This window comes from Scyliorhinus torazame, chromosome 10, assembly GCF_047496885.1.
Source record: "Scyliorhinus torazame isolate Kashiwa2021f chromosome 10, sScyTor2.1, whole genome shotgun sequence".
NCBI lineage: Eukaryota > Metazoa > Chordata > Chondrichthyes > Carcharhiniformes > Scyliorhinidae > Scyliorhinus > Scyliorhinus torazame.
Window position 1 is genome coordinate 190912302 of NC_092716.1, and position 14631 is coordinate 190926932.

Sequence of the window (14631 nt, forward strand, 5' to 3'; positions counted from 1 at the left end):
ACCCCTAACGCTTGCTGGGAAACCCTGTACCTTTCCAAAAATTTGCACCAATGTACAGATTATAAAAGCTGATAATCTGGGGGAAATTGTTAATCTGTGTTCAGGAATGAGCTCCATGATATCATTGATAATGATTGATAAATCTCGGAGGGTTATTGATGATAATATTCCTTGTCATTCCTCTGACAGTTTATCCACTTCAATCTGGATCACTTGGCAGAAAAAGAACAAAATGTGTACCTGGAGATTTGGATCTGTGTCCAACACGCCTTAACCTGGAAAGGCATTCACCTCAAAAATCTCCAGATAACCTCCTGGCAATCCGAGTCACGGTGACGAGTGATGGGAGCAGGTATGTTTTATGATAACTTTATATTGTACTGAAGGTGACCTGCTGTATTTTGCCTCAGTGACCAGCCCTGCCCTCAGAAGTCAGTTATACCACATGTTTCACATTGAGGTGAAGAGGTTTTGGCTACACTGACATTTAACTCTCAACCCATAGCCCACCTTTTGTATTAATGGTCAGCTACAAAACTGAATTATAGAATCATAGAATGTTACAGCATGGCAGAAGGTCTTATAGTCCACCATAGCTCTTTGAAAGAGCTAACCAATTAGTTTCACTCCCCCCCCGACCCTTTTCCCCATAGCCCCGCAATTATGGGCCGCAAAGGATCCATTGCTCTTCATCATGGCAATGCCTGTATTCCACGATCCATTGCTCTTCATTATGGCGATGCCTGCAGTCCATCATCCATTGTTCATCATCGTGGCGATATCTGCAGGCCATGATCCATTGCTCATCATCTTGGCGATGTCTGCAGTCCTTGATCCATTTCTCATCATCGTGGCGATGTCTGTCGTCCATGTTCCATTGCTCTTCATTATCATAGAAACATAGAATTTACAGTGCTGAAGGAGGCCATTTGGCCCATCGAGTCTGCATCGCCTCTTGGAAAGAGCACCCCACTTAAGCACACGCCTCCACCCTATCCCCGTAACCCCACCTCAGCTTTTTGGACACTAAGGGCAATTTATCATGGCCAATCCACCTAACCCGCACATCTTTGGACTCTGGGAGGAAACCGGAGCACCCGGAGGAAACCTATGCAAATACGGGGAAACGTGCAGACTCCGCACAGACGATGGCGATGTCCATGATCCAGTGCCTTCATTATGGCGATGTCTGCAGTCCGTGATCCATTGCTCTTCATCGTGGCTATGTCTGCAGTCCAGGATACATTGCCTTCATCGTGATGATGCCTGCAGTCCACAATCCATTACTCTTCATTGTGGCGATGTCTGCAGTCCATGATCCATTGCCTTCATCATGATGATGCCTACAGTCCACGATCCATTGCTCTTCATCGTGGCGAAATCTGTAGTCCATGATCCATTGCCTTCATCGTGGTGATGCCTGCAGACCACGATCCATTGCTCTTCATCAAGGCAATGTCTGCAGTCCAAGATCCATTGCCTTCATCGTGGTGATGACTGCAGTCCACAATCCATTGCTCTTCATTGTGGTGATATCTGCAGTCCATGATCCATTGCTCTTCATCGTGGTGACGCCTGCAGTCTGCGATCCATTGCTCTTCATTACGGCGATGTCTGCAGTCCGTGATCCATTGCTCTTCATCGTGGCGATGTCTGTAGTCCGGAGGCATTGCTCTTCATTGTGGAGATTCTGTAGTCCATGATCCATTGCTCTTCATTGTGGCGATGTCTGTAGACCATAATCCATTGCTCTTTATTAAGGCGATGTCTGCAGTCCATGATCCATTAATCTTCATCGTGGCGATGTCTGTAGTTTGGGATCCATTGATCTTCATCGTGTAGTCCGGGATCCATTGCTCTTTATTGTGACGATGTCTGCAGTCTGGAATCCGTTGCTGTTCATCATGGCAATGTCTGCAGTCTGGAATCCATTGATCTTCATCATGGTGATGCCGGCAGTCCACGATCCATTGCTCATCATTGTGGCGATGTCTGCACTCCGGGATCCATTGCTCTTCATTGTGGAGATGTCTGCAGTTGGGATCCATTGATCGTCCTTGTGGCGATGTCTGCAGTCAGGGATCCATTGCTCTTCATTATGGCGATGCCTGCAGCCCATGATCCATTGATCTTCATCGTGGCAATGTCTGCAGTCCGGGATCCATTACTCTTCATTGTGGCGATGCCTGAAATTCGGGATCCATTGATCTTCATCGTGGAGATGCCTGCAGTTCGGGATCCATTGCTCTTCATTGTGGCGATGCCTGAAGTTCGGGATCCATTAATCTTCATCGTGGAGATGCCTGCAGTTCGGGATCCATTGCTCTTCATTGTGGCGATGCCTGCAGTCTGGGATCCATTGATCTTCATCGTGGAGATGCCTGCAGTCTGGGATCCATTGATCTTCATCATGGCGCTGTCTGCAGTCTGGGATCCATTGATCTTCATTATGGCGATGTCTGCAGTTGAGATCCATTGATCATCCTCGTGGCAATGTCTGCAGTCTGGGATCCATTGCTCTTCATTATGGCGATGCTTGCAGTCCACGATCCATTGATCTTCATCGTGGCAATGTCTGCAGTCTGGGATCCATTGCTCTTGATCATGGAGATGTCTGTAGTCTGGGATCCATTGATCTTCATTGTGGCGATGTCTGCAGACTGGGATCCATTGATCTTCATCGTGGCATTGTCTGCAGTCCGGGATCCATTGCTTGGACTGCTGCAGCTGTAATCCAGTCTGATTGGTCAGCAGCTCGTGAGGATGGGGTTCTCTCTCTAAAGTCTCACTCTCTGCTTGAGCTGCCTGCAGTGCGTTATTGCTGCAGGGCTGGTTTGAAGCTGACTTTTATAATAGGAGGTGGGCAATATACTTCCCCTTCCCCAGCCCTTCTGTAAAATTGCTGAAATGGGCACAGTCATCTGGTGCATGAAATGTAATCTGGAGAAGTGTTTTGAACCACATTTTGCTGTGAAGAACGAGAAGATACCATGTGAACAAATTTAAAATGTCATAGGGTGCAAGAAAGAGGGGCATTGGCAACTGGCCAGAGGAACAGGAAGAAGGGGAAAAAGGATAAAGCTACCCCCCCACATGAGCAGCAAGAGACCACTCCCATCCAACACAAACAATGAGGCCTCCAAGATCATCTTCCAGTCCAGAGTCCACCCCGTAGAGAAGGATGAGATGTACTCATGTTTCTTCTTCCAAAAGGTACACAGACAGAGCTCTGCAATCATCAGCCTGAAGAAAGAAGATGGCTCAGTTAAGTCACAGCCTCCCAGTCCTTCCTGTTGTCTATCATGGAGGGTCTCAGATGTCAGCGAGCTGGAGAGCCTGGATATACCTCTAACTCTAGATGAGTCGATTAAGGCCCTTGAGCCCTTTGAGAAGAGTAAGACCCCCAGAAGCGATGGCTGGCTTACCAGCTGAGCTGTTTTCAGCTCTGTGGGATCTGTTCGGCCTCCTGGAGGTATACTAGAATATGCTTCCCGCTGGAAGCATGTCAGGATCCATGAGGAAAGGCATCATTACCCTCATCCACCAGTGGAAGGAGCAAAGGGAAGAAATTAGAAATACTTCACTGTTGAATGTGGTCTATAAAATTGCTCCAGATAAGGTCAAGCTGCCATAGTTCCAGATAACCATAGCTGTTCTCCTCTTTGAGGGGGAGAGCTGACTGGTGGTGATTTAACCTGAGGGTCACCACACCTCAGGCGAAGGGCAAGGTTGAGAAGGTGGGGCCTTCATGAAAAACCTCAGCCGGACAGGAATTGAACCCGCGCTGCTGGCCTTGCTCAGCATCATGAACCAGCCGTCTAACCCACTGAGCTAAACTGACCCCCAAGTGCTCGACACAAACGTCTGTAGCGCAGTTTCAATCAACAGGTGGGAATCGGAAAGCTTTCTAAATAAATCTGGAGTCAGGCATGGCTGCCCACTCTCTATCTCTCTCCCATTCTGTTCATGTGTTGGGTAGAATTCATCAGCAAGGATTCGGACATAAGACGAGTGACGTTCCCAGGCACTGGAGGCATTCAAGTCAAAGTCTCCCTGTACGCGGACAACATCACCATCTTCTGCTCGGATCCGCTGTCAGTGCGCAGACTGACCAACTTCCGCAACCACTTCGAACTGAGCTGACCAACCCCTTGACCCCTTCTCCGTCAGGCCAGATGGCCTGAAGGTGCCGGGGACACGGTTCGAAGGGACCAGGGCATGTGGTAGAAACTGGAAGGAGTGAGTAGGTATAATGAACCAACAACTGGCAATGTGGGAGCGACGCTCTCTCTCCACTACAGGTAATAACCTGGTCATCAAGTGTGAGGCACTCTTGGTGTTACGTGATGCAAGTCGGGTCCATTCCTCGCTCCGTGCTGTGGGGATACCTGAGCTGTTTTCCGATTCATCGGGGGGTCAAAAATGGATCGCGTTCAAAGGGACATGATGTACAAACCTCTGGATGAAGGAGTAAGAAATGTGCCCAACATCGCCCTAATGCTGAGGACAGCATGGTGGCGCAGTGGTTAGCACTGCTGCCTATGGTGCTGAGGACCCGGGTGCGATCCAGTCCTGGGTCACTGTCCGTATGGAGTTTGCACTATCTGCGCGGGCTTCAGCCCCACAACATAAAGATGTGCAGGGTAGGTGGATTGATCATGCTAAATTGTCCCTCGTGGAAAAGATCATGCAGTGAAACACCTCAAGTCCATCAGGCAGTGGTCTACCCGTCACATCATCGAGGTCCTGTGGGATAAGGAGAGGGTAGATCCTGTTGGATGGTTCCCTGAGCAAACTGTCAAGGTCATTTTGCAGAATGCCGCATCACCAGAATTTTCAAACAAGAGCCAAAACTTAGCCTGGCTGGTGGTGAGGAAGGCCTTTCCCATCAGATCCTTCCAACACCACCAGAGTCTCACCCCACCCACACATTGCCCTCCAGGCGACTGTGATGGGGAAGAGACTGTTGTTCACCGCCTTGTGGAATGTGCCTTTGCAAAGAGGGTTTGGAGAGAGATGCAGTGAGGGTTTGGAGAGAGATGAGGTGGTTCTTGTTGCGGTTCATCTCGAGCAGCTCTGTGACACAGGATTCTGTGCTTTACGGGCTGTTCCCAGGGACGCACACTGAGACAAACATCAGCTGTCGCCAGAGTATCATCAGGTTGGTGAAAGACGCTCTTTGGTTCACCCGAAACGTGTTGACCTTCCAGCGTAAAGAATTGTCCCTGACCGAGTGTTGCAGACCGGCACATTCCAAAGCCCAGGACTATGTGCTCAGGGATGCACTAAAGCTTGGGGCAGTTGCCGCAGAGGCGCAATGGAGGAAGGTCGGTGCCTAAGATCTTTCAGCCACAGTGAACAGAGGGAGTGGGAATTGTATAGAACGCCCTCTGGCTGTTTGAATGTATACGGTGAATATTATATGTATCACAATTGTGTTGAAGCATCTGAGTGCAGCTTGATCTGTGTAGACAACTAAAATACCTTTGCACCATTTGTATGACTATTTCTTTGTCTGTATTGAAGCATCTCAGAGTGCAACATGATGTATGCAGAGAACCTGAATATTATTTTACGTTTTGTGATGGCCACTTTGAAATGTGTGTAATATGCCTTCAAATATTTTATGAATAAAGTATATTTTCGCAAAAGGGGGTACAGGAAAGACCTGGGGTGTAAGTACCCAAACGTTTGAAGGCAGTAGGACAGATTGAGAAGACTGTTTAAAAAACACATGGGCTCTGTGGCTTTATTAATAGAAGTACAGAGCGCAACAGCAAGGAAGCTATCAAAACTGTCTAAACACTGGCTAGGCCCCAGCTGGAATGTCCAATTCTGAACATCACACTGTAGGGACGATGTCGCGACCTTGGAGAGGGTGCAGGATGATGTACCATCAATGACCACGAGACGAGATTGGTGAAACAATTGAGGCTTTATTGCACAAGATGTTGATGGTCCTGCAGCTGGAACCAAAATGGGAGCAGCGCAGGAGAGCATACACTTTTATACGGCGCCTGCTGGGAGGAGCCAGCAGGTTGGGATTTACTGTGTTAACTGTAGTACAGTGGCAGTACAGTAATACACGTAGTGTGTTACCAGTGGTGTTTACCACACAGGGGAGATATACTAGAATGGTTCCAGCGATGAGGAACTTCAATTGCGGAGAGATTGGAGAAGCTGGGATTGTTCTCCTTAGAGCAGAGGGGTTAAGAGGAGATTTCATAGAGGTGTTCAAAACTATGAAGGGTTTTGATCACTTAAATAAAGCAGCAGGAGTGTTAATAACCAGATGGTACAGATTTAAAGTAATTTGTAAAAGAACTAGAGGTGAAATGAGGACAATTCTGTGATTTGGAATGCACCACTTGAAGTGAATTGGATAAATTTTTGGATAGAAACATTTGTCGGGCTATGAGGAAAGAGCAGGGAAGATGCGATGAAAGAGCCGGCAGAGGTATGAGGATCCGACTTTCTTCTCCTGGGTTGTATGGTTCTCTGATTCTAGCTCCCTATTGTTCGTTGCCTATCGCCAATGACACCCTGATGGCAAGAGCACTTCCACAACAAATTCATCAGTTACGTAAGTTTTAAATGGACAGCCTCCTAATGGATCTGTCTGCTGCTCATGCAGTCCCACTCGGAGCCGGAATGCTCCAGGTTCAAGTCCAGCTCCAGGATTTGTTGTCCACAGAAATGCCCAGCCATAGGTGCAGGCCAGCTCAGTGTGTGCACCACGGTGCCCAGTCTGCAGGGCTGGCAACAGGAGGGGCATCGGGCTTTAAACCCACCTGCCAAACCCCCAAATGGTGGCCAATATGAAGTGTAATCAGTCAGCAATGTAGCGACCCCATGTAAATTGGAGAGAAAATTGAAAGACAGGGAGAGGGAGAGTAATCAGCCGCTAGGTCTGGTGAAATCAGGTCTGAGCTTGTGGTGGCTGATTAAAGAGCTGCTTTGCTCTGATGTTACATAGTTCTGGTTGCAATAGTTTGCAGGTTTGTTTGACATCAGATCATTTAACACAGGCGCTGATATCATTCCTGATTACATTGAAGTTAGAAATGAGTCATAAAGTCTGGGAGTTGATGATTATCCTCCTTAGAAATCTATCTCACAGATTCCTTGTACCTATACAGACCTTGGGAGTTTGGGTTAAACTTATATTTGTGACTGGACTTCAGGAGAAAGATGATTGGAACGAGGAGCTCAAAAATGCAGCTTTAGAAAATATCTTTGGTGCTTTGTAAGCTGGTGTAGAACATGGAGGCTTTTCACAAATGTTTTGCTTTTATTTGCTGTCCGAATGGATCCACCTGGGCATTGCTTAAGTCCTCAGGAACAGGAGGAGTCTATTCGGCCCCTCGATCCTGTTCCGCTGCTGTTCAATTAGGAAAAGTCAGGCGCTGCATTGAAAGTGCTGGAAAAAAAATTGGCCGTTCTGCCAGCATCTGTGGAGAGAGAGAGACCCCTTTGGGACCCTCAGAAGCAGACTCAAAATGCTAACTCCGTCGCTGTCTCTGCAGGCGCTGCCAGACCTGTGGGGTTTTTCCACCACTTTCCGCTAATACAACAGTAACAATGTTCATTCAGATAGCATCTTGAACTTAGTGAAATGCCCCTATGTACTTCACAGAAGCATTACTAGAGAATATTTGACACTGAGCCTCAAAAGGCGATGTTAGGGTAAGTGAACCAAAAGCTTGGTCAAAGAGGGTAGGTTTTAAGTCATGTCTTCAGGGAGCCAGTGAATGCTGGCAGTATCCGCTACGGCTCAATCACAATGTTCCCGGTTCAATTTCCACTCCAGGGCTTGAACACAGAAGCTCAGGCTGACACTGCAGTGCAGAACTGAGGGAGTGCTGCATTGCATGAGATGCTGGCTTTCAGGTGAGACATTAAACCAAGGTCCCAGCTACCTGCTCAGGTGGATGTGAAAGTTTCCGTGCCCCTATGTTGAAGAAGAGCAGGGGAGTCATCCCCAGTGTCCTGGCCAATATCTATTTCTCAACCAACCTTACAAAAAGCAGGCTTACTTGGTCATTATCACGTTGTGAAGATAATTGTTGGCGGAATACTGATGTCAGTCTGTGATGTTGACACAACCAAAGCAGAAGGAGGGAGATAAACAGGGAGGTTTAGGGAAGGAATTCCTGAGCTTAAGGCCCAGGTAGCTGAAGGCCTGGATGCCTTTGGTGGAGAAATGGCAATACACAATGAGGCCTGAAGATGGAGGAGGGCAGAGGTCCTCGGGGGTTGTGGGGTTGGAGGAGATTACAGAGATAAGGGTTGAGGCCTTGGAGGAATTTGAAGGCAAGAGTTTCAAAGTCAAGGGTACCAATGTCAACAATGTACACTGCGCGCTGTGTTTCTATTAAACATAAGATGAGCAAATTCAACATATTAGCAGAATCGAGAATCGTACAGCAGAGGCTGAGGCCATTTGGCCCATTGGTCCTGTGCTGGCTCTTTGGAAGAGCTATCCAGTTCATCCAACTAAAAGGATTTGACCCAGTGACAATGAAGGAATGGTGACATATTTCCAAGTCAGGGTGGGGTGTAAATTGGAGGGGTACCTGCGGGGTGGTGCTGTTCCCATACAGCTGCTGCTGCCCTTGTCCTTCCAGGTGGAGAGGTGGTGGGTTTGGACAATGAGAAGCTCCTGTGAGGCATCTTGGGTTTTATGAAGTAAAATGTGCTATATAAATACAAGCTGTTGTTCCTGATGAAGCGGAATCACTGATTGCAGTTTCAGACACAAGATCCAAAAGCATTTCGTTGACTTCAGGTTTCACACAAAGGAACTGTACTTTGTACCTGTACAGTTCTGTGTTGGCTGCACCAAAACTTGTATCTTCATTAATTTGCTCTCCCAATTTCTTTCCCCTTTTTATGTTTTTGCCTGAACAGTTCTGAAGCTGAGACAGAGCCTCATGCTGACCCCACTCAGCAAATGATCTCCCCCAGCCCGGGAGCCCCCTTATCTGGGCCTGTGAGCAAAGGACTGAGCCCGGGGGAACGAGAAGCACTGGGCAAAGAAGAACCAAAGACCGGTCAATTCAACTCCAGTTCCAAAGCTCAGGAAGGTAACTGTCTGGACTGCATCAAAATTTGTCATCTTCCTTTGCGCTCGCCCCATCGTACTCCCACAACCTGTAAAGTTGGCGGGAATGTGTAAAGTGGATCTTTGAACACAGATGTTATCTCGTTAAGTTGTTTTTCTCATGTCAGTGGGATTTGCTGGATGAGGCAAGGTTGTCAGCTTGACTCTCTCAGAGCTCTACAATCAGTGTTTGACGTCACGCCCGCAATCCTGTGACCTTCAACACAATTAGAGCAAAATTCCTTCCACCACACCCACACACACATACATATATACACACATACATACACAGACACACATATACACATACATACACTAACACACACGTACACACACCAGCTTTATCCACTTTTGCCCAATAGCTTCATAGCTACAGTTTAATATCTGCATCAAGATACTTTGTATCGTCCCAATGGCAGGAGATATTCCGTCAGGAACCAACCACATCCAACTCCACCCTCCCAAAAAAAGGAATGGAAACTTTATCAAGATCAGGAAGGTTCAAAAAGGAGATCACATTCCCAAAGTATCAGTGACAAAATAACCAGAGAAGGGAGTGAGGAAATCTATTTTTACACAGCGAATTGATGTGTTCGGAATGCACTGCCTGGAATGGCGATGGAAACCGATCCACTTTTTTAAAAAATGTATTTTATTACAAACATGTATCAAAACAGGTTACAGCAAATAAACACCCCAGGAAATATACTTCCCAGCAATGAACTATGCAGTCTGGACAAATGTTTTCCCCTTTTTCCGACCTTAACTCCACCGTCCTGCCCGTTCTCCATAACCCTTCAACCCACTACCAATTACAAATCTGTCTAACCCCTCTTTAAATTTACTCACTCCCAGCATTCATCGCACTCTGGGGTAGCGAATTGCACAGATTCACAACCCTTTGGGAGAAGTACCTTTTCCTCAAATCTGTTTTAAGTTTGTTACCTCTTATTCCAAGATTATGACCACTTGTTTTAGCATGCCCCACAAGAGGAAGCATCAGCTCCACGTCTACTTTATCCTTACCTTTTAGCATCTTGTATATCTCAATTTGATCTCCCGATATTCTTCTAAATTCTAGAGTATAGGTCTAAACTGTTCAATCTCTCCTCATACGACAAACCCCTCAACTCTGGAATCAATTGAGTGAACCTCCTCTGAACTGTTTCAAATGCCACTCCAGCTTTCTTCAAATAAGGGGACCAAAACTGTGCACAATACATCAGGTGCGGTCTTACCAATGTCTTGTATAGTTGTAACAACACTTCCTTACCTTCATACTCAATTACCTTTTGCCAACTTTCCATTTGCTTTCCTTATTATCTGCTGCACCTGCATGCTCGTTTTCTGTGACTCATGCAGGACACGCAGTTCCCTCTGCATTGGAGCACCTCAAAGTCGCTCCCCATTTAGAGAATAAGTTGCCTTTCCATTTTTTCAACCAAAATGCATGACCTCACATTTATCCACGTTAAACTCCATCTGCCACATTTTAGCCCACTCTCCTAACCTATCTATGCCCATTTGTAAGGTTCTTATTTCCTCATTGCAACTTACTGTTCCACCTATTTTAGTGTAATCTGTGAATTTGGCTATCGAACCTTCTATCCCTGTATCTAAGTTGTTACTATAGATTGTAAATAGCTGGGGCTCAAGGACCAACCCCTGTGGCACCCCACTAGGTACATCTTGCCATGCAGCAAAAGACACATTTATCCCAATCCTCTGTCTCCTGTCAGTCAGCCAGTCTTCTTTCCAAGCTAATACGTTACCCCTAATCGCATGTGATCTCACCTTATGAATTAATCTTCTGTGCAGCACCTTATAAAACACCTTCCAGATGTCCAGATATACTACATCTACAGGATCCCAATTATCCACTTTGCTTGTTACATCTTCGAAGAACTCAAGCAAATTAGTCAATCATGATTTGCCCTTCATAAAACCATGCGGACTCTGATGGATAGTGCTTTGGCTTTGCAACTGTCCTGATATTATGTCCTTGATAATTGATTTTCCAACAACAGATGTTAAACTAACTGGTCTGTAATTTCCCCCATTCTGCCTCCCTCCCTTTTAAATAAGGACGTTACGTTAGCATTTTTCCAATCCACTGGTAACTTTCCCGTGTCTAGGGAATTTTGGAATATTATAACCAATCGATCCAATATTTCTGCTGCTACTTCCTTTAACACCCTAGGATGTAGGCCATCAGACCTCAATCCCAAGAGTTTGTTGAGTACCCTTTCCCTATTGATGCTGATTGTTCCAAGTTCCACTCTTTCTATTATCTCTAAACTGCCCGTTCCAATAGGAATGGTACTGGTGTCCTCCACCGTGAAAACTGAGGCAAAGTATTGATTTAGCATCTCTGTCATTTCTGTGTTCTCCACTATTAACTCACCAGTTTCATCTTTCGGGCCCAACATTCACCTTAGTGACTCTCTTCTATTTTATGTACCTAAAGAAGCTTTTGCTGTCCTTTTTGATATTCTGTACTTGGTTTTTTTTGTAATTTATCTTAGATTTTTAAAACATTTTTAGCATCCCTTTGTTTATGTTTGTAAGTGTTCCAATCTTCCAGTCTGCCTCTGGCCTTTGCAATATGATATCACTTAGTTTTTGTCTTTATAATGTCCTTGACCTCCATGTTTAGCCATGGATGTTTTTTTTACCCCTCTTCCCAACTTTCTTCCTCACTGGCATGTATTTTAGTTGTGAGGAATTGAGTATCTCCTTAAACAACTGCCACTGCTCATCAGCTGCCTTCGTGCCCAGTCTACATGGGCCAAATCTGTCCTCAAGCCTGTGTAATTTCCTTTGTTTAGTTTCAGAACACTAGTGTGGGACACCACTTTCTCGCCCCCAAACTGAATCTTGAATTCTACCATACTATGGTCACTACTCCCTAGTGGCTCCTTAACTATGAGGTCATTAATTAATCCCTCCTCATTACAGAATACCCAATCGAGAGCAATCTCCTCCCTGATTGGTTCCCCAACATACTGTTCCAGGAAACAATCTCTAATGCATTCAATGAACTCTGCCTCCAGGCTACCCTTGCCAATTTGCTTCCTCCAGTCTATGTGAGGAACCCTTTGGGAGAAGTAGTTTTTCCCCATCACCCATTATTATTGCCGTACCTTTCTTGCTAGCCCCCAGTATTTCCTGGTTTGTACTCTGCCACACTGTAGAACCACTGTTTGGGGACCTATAGATTACTCCCACCAAGGACTTCTTCCCTTTGTTATTTCTTATTTCTACCCAGAACGATTCGACATCTTGATCGCCAGTGCTTATGTCATTTCTCATTACAGCGCCGATCCCTTTCCTCACCAGCAGGGCTGCGCTACCTCCTTTTCCTTTCACCTTATCTTTCCGAAATACTGTGTACCCTTGGATATTCAATTCCCAGACCTGGTCTTCCTGGAACCATGTTTCAGTAACCCCACCAAGTCATAACCTTTTGTTTCTATTTGCGCTGTTGGCTCATTACGTTTATTACAAATGCTTCTTGCATTTAGATACAAAGCTTTTAAATTTGTTTTAATGTTAGATTTCCCTATTCTTCTATAATTCCTTGGTGCATAAAGACAGTCACCTGCTCTGTCCCTCACTTTTATTTTCTGGTAACCATCCACCACATTGCTAACCTGCACTCCTACCTCTTCCTTTCAATTGGGTTTTCTAGTTTCCCTTACAACGGAACCCTCCCCCCCTCCATTTAGTTACAAAGAACAAAGAAAAGTACAGCACAAGAACAGGCCCTTCAGCCCTCCAAGCCCGTGCCGACCATGCTACCCGACTAAACTAAAATCTTCTACACTTCCTGGGTCCGTATCCCTCTATTCCCATCCTATTCGTGTATTTGTCAAGATGCCCCTTAAATGTCACTATCGTCCCTGCTTCCACCACCTCCTCCGGTAGCGAGTTCCAGGCACCCACTACTCTCTGTGTAAAATACTTGCCTCGTACATCTCCTCTAAACCTTGCCCCTCGCACCTTAAACCTATGCCCCCTAGTAATTGACCCCTCCACCCTGGGAAAAAACCTCTGACTATCCACTCTGTCTATGCCCCTCATAATTTTGTAGACCTCTATCAGGTCGTCCCTCAACCTCCGTCGTTCGAGTGAGAACAATCCGAGTTTATTCAACCTCTCCTCATAGCTAATGCCCTCCATACCAGGCAACATCCTGGTAAATCTCTTCTGCACCCTCTCTAAAGCCTCCACATCCTTCTAGTAGTGTGGCGACCAGAATTGAACACTATACTCCAAGTGTGGCCTAACTAAGATTCTATACAGCTGCAACATGACTTGCCAATTTTTATACTTAATGCCCCGGCCAATGAAGGCAAGCATGCCGTATGCCTTCTTTTTTTTTTAACAAACAATTTTATTGAGGTATTTTTTGGCATTGTAAACATTTACAGATTACAGAAATATGCAAGCATCAATGAAAATCAACACTTCAACCAAACCATAATGCACATAACCGCTCCTCTCCCATAAACACTACCCGCTTATTTATCGCCGTATGCCTTCTTGACTACCTTCTCCACCTTGTGTTGCCCCTTTCAGTGACCTAGATCTCTCTGACTGTCAATACTCTTGAGGGTTCTACCATTCACTGTATATTCCCTACCTGCATTAGACCTTCCAAAATGCATTACCTCACGTTTGTCCGGATTAAACTCCATTTGCCATCTCTCGGCCCAAGTCTCCAAACGATCTAAATCCTGCTGAATCCTCTGACAGTCCTGATCGCTATCCGCAATTCCACCAATCTTTGTGTTGTCTGCAAACTTACTAATCAGGCCAGTTACATTTTCCTCCAAATCCTTTATACTACGAACAGCAAAGGTCCCAGCACTGATCCCTGCGGAACACCACTAGTCACAGCCCTCCAATCAGAAAAGTACCCTTCCATTGCTACTCTCTGCCTTCTATGACCTAGCCAGTTCTGTATCCATCTTGCCAGCTCACTCCTGATCCCGTGTGACTTCACCTTTTGTACCAGTCTGCCATGAGGGACCTTGTCAAAGGCCTTACTGAAGTCCATATAGACAACATCCACTGCCCTACCTGCATCAATCATCTTTGTGACCTCCTCGAAAAACTCGATCAATTTAGTGAGACACGACCTCCCCTTCACAAAACCGTGCGGCCTCTCGCTAATACGTTCATTTGCTTCCAAATGGGAGTAGATCCTGTCTCGAAGAATTCTCTCCAGTAATCTCCCTACCACTGACATAAGGCTCACCGGCCTGTAGTTCCCTGGATTATCCTTGCTACCCTTCTTAAACAAAGGAACAACATTGGCTATTCTCCAGTCCTCTGGGACATCACCTGAAGACAGTGAGGATCCAAAGATTTCTGTCAAGGCCTCAGCAATTTCCTCTCTAGCCTCATTCAGTATTCTGGGGTAGATCCCATCAGGCCCTGTGGACTTATCCACCTTAATATTTTTCAAGACGCCCACCACCTCGTCTTTTTGGATCTCAATGTGACCCAGGCTATCTACACAC

At 46.0% G+C, this 14631-nt stretch overlaps 1 protein-coding gene across 1 annotated transcript in view; it reads left to right on the plus strand.

The window, feature by feature from the left end:
* Positions 1–14631, plus strand: part of LOC140384457 (F-actin-monooxygenase mical2-like) — a 371552-nt gene that overhangs the window by 226211 nt on the left and 130710 nt on the right. Inside the window, exons 27-28 of the mRNA XM_072466174.1 lie at positions 190–352; positions 8911–9086. Coding sequence (XP_072322275.1) covers positions 190–352; positions 8911–9086 — 339 coding nt within the window. The remainder of the gene's footprint in view (positions 1–189; positions 353–8910; positions 9087–14631) is intronic.